General features: G+C 41.2%; 1 protein-coding gene across 1 annotated transcript; it reads left to right on the top strand.

Annotated features, from left to right (window-relative positions):
• Positions 1-3363: 3363 nt before the first annotated feature.
• Positions 3364-4017, top strand: LOC138898841 (uncharacterized). The gene has a single exon (XM_070184947.1). The coding sequence runs from the start codon at positions 3364-3366 to the stop codon at positions 4015-4017; it is 654 nt and encodes a 217-aa protein (XP_070041048.1).
• The last annotated feature ends 5337 nt before the right edge of the window (positions 4018-9354 follow it).

Raw genomic sequence — 9354 nt, forward strand, 5'->3', positions numbered from 1 at the left:
TCGATCCATCAAACTTCTGGAATCCACCCGAGGCCCTCGGGACCTCAACCAAATATACCAACATGTCCCAAAACACATTATGAACTTAGTCGAGCCTTCAAATCACATCAAACAATGCTAAAATTATGAATCGCACCCCAATTCAAAATTAATGATCTTTAAAACTTCAAACTTCTACCTTCGATGCCAAAACCTATCAAATCATGTCCGATTGGCCTCAAATTTTCCACGCATGTCATAATTGACATTAAGGACCTACTCCAACTTCCGGAATCGGAATCCGAACCAGATATCAAAAGGTCCACTTCCGGTCAAACTCCTCAAAACTTTCAAAGTTCCAACTTGCGCCAAATGACCCCGAAATGACCTACGGACCTCCAAATCAACATCCAGACGCGCTCCCAATACCAGAATCACCATACGGAGCTATTTCCAGACTCAGAATCCCAAACGGACATTGATAGCACTGAAATGCACTCCATCCCAAATTTATGAAATCCTTCCAAAATGCCAACTTCCATAATATGCGCCGAAACGCTCCTGGGTCATCCAAAACCCGAACAGGACATATGCCCAGGTTCAAAATTATCATACAAACCTGTTGGAACCTTCCAATCCTAATTTCGAGGTCGTTTACTCAAAAAGCAAACCTTAGTCAATTCTTCCAAATTAAAGCTTCCAAAATTAGAATTTTCTTCCCAAACTAACTCTGAACTTCCCGAAATTCAATTCTGACCATACGTACAAGTCATAATACCTGAAGTAAAGCTACTCATGGACCCAACCACCGAACGATACGCTAGAGCTCAAAACGACCGGTCGGGTCATTACACGCATAATGCTTATGCGGGCCATACAATCCATTGCAGATTCAGCATGAAGACTTCCAGAGGGGAATTCTGACCCGGCCTGACGTGTCGCAGACCTCACCCGAACAACCCAGTTTTTTACATCACTTTTGCGGACCGCATATCCATTCTTCGGTCTACTCTGTGACCACAGAGCTCTATTCGAAGTGTCAATTTTCTAGTTTTTATAACCCAACCCTACTTCGATATATAGACGTTAAGGACCATTTGTTGAGTAAAAATCTGATATTTAGAGAGTGAGGAAGTGCTCTATAATGAGATGGGGTTCCTAAACTAATTTTTCATCAATTCTTGCTCAAGGCTTGGAGAATTAACAAGAAAAACTCACTAGGTCTTCATCCTAGAGGTAATATTCTAATCCCTAGGCCTCAATTTCGGGATTTTAACTGAAAATAGGTAATGAGAAAAGCAATTCTTGGGTGCGGAAGTTGTTCATTATGCATGCATGTACTATCAAGGTTTGTGGGAAGATTGTTGAGTGCAATTGGGTAGACTTTGGGTAGTGGGATGAAGGAATCCACCATAGGAGGACCTTGAAATCATAATGCCCATCTAGTGTTTGATAAAATGCTCAAATAAACTGGAACCATGAACTCCTTCCTAATATGTGTTCAATTTTGTTATATTTCCAAATAGATCGAAGTGGCTAAGATTTCCGAATCATTGTAGTAATTTAAGGAAGCTCAAGGCGAGGTATGTTGGCTAAACTTCTCTCTTAGAATTGAATCCCACGATATTCTTGTAAGTCCCGAGTTGTTCATTATAAAATTGACTATTCCGAATAAGCTTGGTGTAGGAATATATATATATATATATATATATATATATATATGTTCAAAATGTGTTTCGGATATTTTTATCATATTATGTTATTCTTCGGGAGTGTGTTCAAAGTATGACTTATGTATTAAAATGTTGTGACTTCAAGTTCAAGCCCAAATGAAAGTTATTCTACCAAATTATGTAATAAATCACTATGTGCCTAAGACTTTTATTTACTCACATGTGTATTTAAAGTCTTAATTTGGAAAGCTTTGTTGTTGATGACCCATGATGATATTTGTAAGTGAAAGAAGGGAGTATGAAATATGAAGTACGGCCAACGTGCCAATAATGATATTACGTTATGGCCATTGGTGCCAATGAAATGAATGATATGTAAAAGATTATGAAATAAGTGGTAAATCCTTTAAATAATAAATGCTTTGGGGGTATCGTTTAGCCACCGAGGAAGGGTAGGTCAAAATAACGTAACCCTGAAACTACACGTGTCGGTGTAGAGTGATTGAGGGGTAAATCCCCGTGTTAATGTGATGAGGCTGTTTCCCCTTATATGGGATGAGATTGATGTGTTGAGATGTTTCCCCCTAAATGGGATGAGATTATTGCTAGCCAGATGTGATGTGATGTCGACCCACATGGCATTGTGGTGAGACAGCTTAGATAATTCAGGCCAAGATCGGACGACATGCCACGCATATGGTGGTATTGTGAGTGGATGTCTCGGGGTGAGACGGTTTAGCCGATCGGGCTGAGATCAAACTCCGTGTTAAAAGCACGGTGGTATATCGGTACTAAAGATCTCCCAACTTAAAAAAATTGAACCTTACTTGAAATTTACCTTTCCCCTAACTTGACACCTTGATAATGTTTGAGTCTATTATTGATTTCATGTTTCCTTCTCCATTTACTGTTACTTGTTCTATTGATAGGGTGTTTAGTTTTACATACTAGTACTATTCCATATGTACTAACGTCCTTTTTTTCGGGGACGCTGCATCATTTTTGGATGCATGTGGTTCCATAGCAGGTGGTATTGATCAGTGATAGCAACATACTGTCTCCTCGGCTGACTTGGTGAGCCCCACTTCATTTTGGGGTCATGTATCTCTTGTCCTTTGTACATAGCATTTTAAGGTACAGCCGGGGCCTTGTTGCTGGCACTGTAGTAGCACTCTTTTGTTTCTCTTAGAGGCTACGTAAACATAGTGTAGGTTGTATGTTGCTTTGGGAAAGCTAAACTAAATTTGTTTTAATTGTATCACATGTTCCACTTCAACTATGAACGTATAGTGTACTATTTTTTAGACTTGTTAATGACGTAACTAATGGAAATGAACTGGTCTTATTCATGTGACCTCTTACTATCTAATTAATGAAATGTATCTTCTCTTTATTCATGGGTGAATTGGGTAGATGGAATTGTGCAGGCTTGCTCGACCGGGGTATCTCGATTGAGTGTCGGTCGCGCTCCTTGAGGTAAGGGCGTGACAAGCTTGGTATCACAGCCTAACGTTTTAAAGTGTCCTAGGATATCTTGGAGCCGTGTTTAGTAGAGTCTGTATTATCGGTGTGTTGTCAACCACATCTATAATTAGGAGGCTACTTGGCCATTTAGGAATAATACCCTTCTTTGATATTCTAGATCGTGCAATAGAGCTGATTGTAAGATTGTTCCTCCTCTAACTCGTGTAATTGCTCTAATTTTTAGTATATGGCACCTAGGAAGAAAGCAAGAATTGGACAAGGAGCTAATGCCACCACAAGAGTGGCAGTTGATTCTATACCCGATGATGCGGGTGAGCACCCGAGGGGTGAAGATGTTCCCCTAGCTACTACACCGACTGATTCTACTACTCCTGCCCCGACTACAGCAATCCCTAATCCTACTGAGGGTGCAGCTATTCCACCTCCAACCCCATCTTCCGATCCCGGTGTTTTTGATAGGGTTCTTAGGGGAGCCATACAAATGTTAGCCCAGATAGTGGCTTCCCAAGCCCAGAGATCGAATGTTGCACCTGCTTCTTCCAGCCAGCAAGGGGATTCTGCTAGTTCCAGGGTGAACAGATTTCTTCAGCTGGATCCTCCAGTGTTCACAGGTACTGATTCTGAGGAGGACCCCCAAGAATTTAATGATGATATGCATAAGACCCTCCGAGTTATGCACGCTACTGCGATGGAGGGAGTGGAGTTGATCTCCTATCGCCTGAAAGGGGTGGCATGTTCTTGGTTTGAGATGTGGGAGGACTCCCGTGAGGAGGGGAGCTCTCCGGCGAGGTTAAATGAATTTGTCGATGCCTTCATTGACCATTTCTTGCCTGTCGAGACTAAGGCAGATCATGTAGCTAAGTTTGAGAGTCTAAAATAAGGTAGCATGAGTGTGTGAGTATCATATTCTATCTACATGGTGCCCACTATGGAGGCAAGAGTGTGCCGGTTTATATAGGGCCTCAGCCCCTTAGTTATTAATGAGGCTGCTACAACTGCCTTGAATTATGGTATGAACTATGGTAAGATGGTGGCATTTGTTCAAGCCACATAGACCCGCAAATTGAAGAACAGAATAGAGCGAAAGGGTAGCAACAAGGCCCGGTCTGCGGGAGGGTCGTCAGGGCCATCTCAGTTCTTTGCTCAGTCTTCGGTTAGTGCATCACCATCAGGTCCCCGTCAGCAGCAGTGGAGTCATTTCAGGCCCAGTTAGGGCAACAAGGGACCCCACCAGTAGGGTTGGCCTAGAAGGAGATTTCAACAGCAGAGAGGCCCACATGCCCTAGGTGTGGGAAGATGCATTTCGGGGCCTGCTTCATGGACCAGACCATATGCTACGGGTGCGGTATCAAGGTTCACATTTAGAGGGATTGTCGTTCGTCCCGCCAGAGTGTGGGCAGGGGTACGGCACACCCAGCCAGTTCTGCAGCCACTACATCAGCAGCACCTCCTCTAGCTCGAGGCACTCCAGCACCAAATTCATATATATATATATATATATATATATATGTTCAAAATGTGTTCCAGATATTTTTGTCATATTATGTTATTTTTCGGGAGCGTGTTCAAAGTATGAGTTATGTATTAGAATGTTGTGACTTCAAGTTCAAGCCCAAATTGAAGTTATTTTGCCAAATTGTGTAAGAAATCTCTATGTGCCTAAGACTCTTATTTACTCACATGTGTATTTAAAGACTTAATTTGGAAAGCCTTGTTGTTGATGACCCATGATGATATTTGAAAGTGAAAGAAGGGAGTATGAAATATGAAATAAGGCCAACGTGCCAAGAATGATATTGCATTATGGCTATTGGTGCCAATGAAATGAATGATATGTAAAGATTATAAAATGAGTGGTAAATCCTTTAAAAAATAAATGCTTTGAAAGTATCGTTTAGCCACCGAGTAAGGGTAGGTCGAAATAACTTAACCCCGAAACTATGCGTGGCGGTGTAGGAGTGATTGAGGGGTAAATCCCCGTGTTAATGTGTTGAGATTCTTTCCCCTTATATGGGATGGGATTGATGTGTTGAGATGTTTCCCCTTAAATGGGATGAGATTATTGCTAGCCAGATGTGATGTGATGTCGACCCATATGACATTGTGGTGAGACGGCTTAGACGATCGGGACGAGATCGGATGTCATGCCATACACATGGTGGTATTGTGAGTGGATGGCTTGGGGTGAGACGTCTTAGCCGATCGGGCTGAGATCAGACTCCGTGCTAAAAGCACGGTGGTATATCGTTACTAAAGATCTCCCAACCTAAAAATATTGAAACTTATTTAAAATTTACCTTCCCCTAACTGGACACCTTGATACTATTTGATTCTCTTATTGATTTCATGTTTCCTTCTCCATTTATTGTTACTCGTTCTATTGAGAGGGTGTTTAGTTTTACATACTAGTACTATTCCATATGTACTAACGTATCTTTTGCCGAGAGCGTTGCATCTTTAATGGATGTAAGTTGTTCTATAGCAGGTGGTATTGATTAGTGATAGAAGCACACCCTCTCCTCAGCTAACTTGGTGAGCCCCACTTCACTTCGAGGTCCTGTATCTCTTGTCCTTTGTACATAGCATTTTGAGGTATAGTCAGGGCCTTGTTGCCAGCACTATCGTAGCACTCTTTTGTTTCTGTTAGAGGCTCCGTAGACATAGTGTGGGTTGTATCTTGTTTTGGAAAAGTTAAACTAAAATTGTTGTAATTGTATCTATCATGCCCCGACCTCGGGGAGCACGACCGGCCCTCAACCGAAACAACCCGGCCGAGCAAGCTTTCTAGATTACCTTCTACCCAACTCGCCCATAAATAAAGAGAATACAAACTTCATTAATTATTACCACGAGGGTTCATGAACAACACAAGTTCCATCACCATTAGTTACTTCATTTATATAGTTTCAAAATACATACACTTTCATAGTTTGAAGTCAAACATGTAATACACATATGACATTACTCTCTTGACTTTCCCAATAACAATACACAACCCACACTATGTCTACGGAGCCTCTACTAGATATAAAATAGTACAATGATAGTGCCGGCAATAAGCCTCCGGATATACCTCAAAACATACTACACACGGAACAAAGGATGCACAACCTCGGAATGAAGTGGGGCTCACCAAGTCAGCTGGGAAAAGAGTGTACCGCTATCACTGGTCGATGTCTCCCACTGTGGAACCACCTGCATCCATTAAAGATATAGCGCCCCCGGCAAAAAGGACATTAGTACATGTCGAATAGTACTAGTATGAAAACCAAAACATCCATTCAAGGACTTGGAAATACAACATGAATATGATGAATCATGGTAACAATAATAGGGCTTAGATAGCCATACAAGTCAAAACAGATTTATTAAGAACTTCCAATAACATTATAAATTCCAAGTCGAGAATCCTCTACAACTACCTTTAGATAGAGAGGCATTGCCGCCTCACCCCAATGTATGTGGGTGGAGGTGCAATCACAATACCAGAAACTCTACATAAAGCACCCCCGCCACCTGACCCCAATGTATGCAGGTGGAGGTGTATTCATAATACCACAACTATATACAAAGAGTCCACGCCACCTCACCCCAACATATGCGGGTGGAAGTGTAATCACAATACCACAGCTCTACACAAATCAGCCTCGCTGCCTCACCCCAACGTATGCGGGTGGAGGTGTAATCACAATGCCACAGCTCGAGTTCCCAAAATGATAATAATATGTACAAAAGAGTTCTCTTTTAATCAACTGTTTGGCACCTTTGGCCTTAGCAAGTGTAAATTCATAAAATTTCATCATATGAGAAATAAGTGTTTAATCACATTGATTTCATACAAGATCTTCTCCCCGAAGAGGTATAACATGATTAAGTCAAAAATAAAGAATCATTAACACACGAGGGTTCTAACACATTATGCCAATCGGGAATCAATTCTACTAGTTTGAATACTCCACATCCATAGCATTCCATGTCCGAACTTTACACGATGGAGTTTCATAATAATACAGGAATTCCAATACCATAAAAAGAGTTTAGCCTTCATAACTTGCTTTGAGTTTTCCTTAAATTAATATAACGTTCCGGAAATCCTAGCAACTTCAATGTATTTTGAGACATAACAAAACTGAACATAAATTAGGAAGATATTCATGGTTTCAGCTCATTGAAGCATTTTATCAAACACTAGGTGTGCAAATTTGATTACAAGGTTCTTCCACGAGATTTTCTTCACTCCACAACTGATTCAACACCAAGAGTTTACCCATACTAATTCAATTACCTCCTCACCATCCTCATAGCCACATGCATGCATAAATAACAACTCTCATACCCAAAAATCATATTTCCAAATTACCCATCTTATACCCAAACTCAAAATTGAGGACTAGGGTTTGAACCTTACCTCTTGGATGAAAACCTTGTGAGTTTTGCTTGTGAATTCTCCAAGTCTTGATCAATGATTGATGAACAATTAGCCTAGGGTTTCCCCTCTCTCTAGAGCACTCTAACTTCTATCTAAAATATCAGTTTTTTGCTTCAAAAGAGTCCCTCTACTTCAATATATCTAAATAGGGTCGGGTCAAAAATTAGAAGTATTGAAGCCCTGACACAGATTTGCGGTCGCATATGCGATCGTATAATGCTTCTGCAGTCCGCAAAATGGACCGCACAATTTCCCTCTGGAACAGGGCAATTCTACCTCATTCTGCGATCGGTCCGTAGACCAATTCTGCGATTGCATAATGGACCGCAGAACCTCCTTCCAAAATTTCTCATGTTGATTCTGTGATGGGATCTACGGCCTACAAAATGGTAATACTGCCTCATAATGGACCGCATAATGGTCCTCAAAATTTAGGTCAAGTTTCTGCTTCACTCTGCAGCCGATCTGCGGCCCGCAGAATGATTATGTGGTCGCATAGTAGACCGCAAAAATACTATAGTCTCCAAAACGATTTCGTCAACTCCCCAACGCACTGTTCAACCCAAAAGGTCCGAGCTTCTACAATAATCAATGCATAAGTTCACCCAGACATCAAGAAACCCCGGGTTTTAGGTAAAATTTCATGGGGCCTTACAGTATCACATGTTCCACTTCAACTACGAACGTATAGTGTACTATTTTGGAGACTTGTTAATGACGTAACTAGTGGAAATGAACTGGTGTTATTCACATGATCTCTTACTGTCTAATTAATGAAATGTATCTTCTCTTTATTCATGGGTGAATTTGGTAGATGTCATTGTGCATGCTTGATCAACCGAGGTATCTTAGTTGAGCATCGGTCGTGCTCCCCGTGGTCGGGGCATGACATTAACCGTCCACAACCAAGGACAATCTGCCTCTGAGAACTCCCAGTCTTCAAATTCTAAGAATGCAAGAATCTCCATATTCGATCCCAACTCCACTACTTAAATACTGACACATCCCTCATAGACAATCATCTCACGAGAAATACTTCCATAATTCTTCTATGCCACATCACAAAATCTGAACATCAGCAGTCGATCAACCAGGCGATTACCATAATGCCAGTCAAGCATCTAAAATGCACACTCATCTCAGGTGATATGATGGTAGGCTATAATCTCATCTTTTAGTCGTTTATCGCACTCTAATTAACTGCACTTTAATTGAGTTGGAACTTTAATCGCTAGTGTTTTACACTAATTATGTATTTTATGCCTTGTAGGAGTGATTCCAATCAATGTAGATGTTATGGAATGAATTCAAGCTATTATGGAGTTTTGAAGTCTGTGTAAAAGTCCAAGGATTAAGTTGGGATCCAGTTCGGGAATCAACGGATGATAGTGCAATGAAAAGAAGAATCGAGAAGGCATATTGCATAGTGTTCAGTAAAATGCACATAACCTTTCGCTCAAGGCTCCATTTGGGATCCACAATATATCATTGGAAAGATGTTTAAAAGGGATACAACTTTCATGTTTTACGTTTTCCCAAATTCCCAACAGAACGCCACCCACGTGCGCGGCCGTGCACTAGGCGTACATTGGGCGCGCATATGAGGCTGAACAGGGTGAAACATTAGGGACGCATATGAGGAGACCAGATTCGACAAATAACGAAGGCATGCAACAACCCTCCACATAATGGGGCCAATCTGGCCAAGACACACGTTGAAGTAACGACAAAATACAATGATTACTGGATCAATATGAGGCTTGAACCCTAAAGTAAAAGGGTAGGTAT

The sequence above is a fragment of the Nicotiana tomentosiformis genome, chromosome 9 (genome assembly GCF_000390325.3).
Source record: "Nicotiana tomentosiformis chromosome 9, ASM39032v3, whole genome shotgun sequence".
Classification (NCBI taxonomy): Eukaryota; Viridiplantae; Streptophyta; class Magnoliopsida; order Solanales; family Solanaceae; genus Nicotiana; species Nicotiana tomentosiformis.

What these genes read in the sequence shown, in the direction of transcription:
- LOC138898841 (XM_070184947.1), top strand. Translation starts at nt 3,364, where the DNA reads ATGGCACCTAGGAAGAAAGCAAGAATTGGACAAGGAGCTAATGCCACC.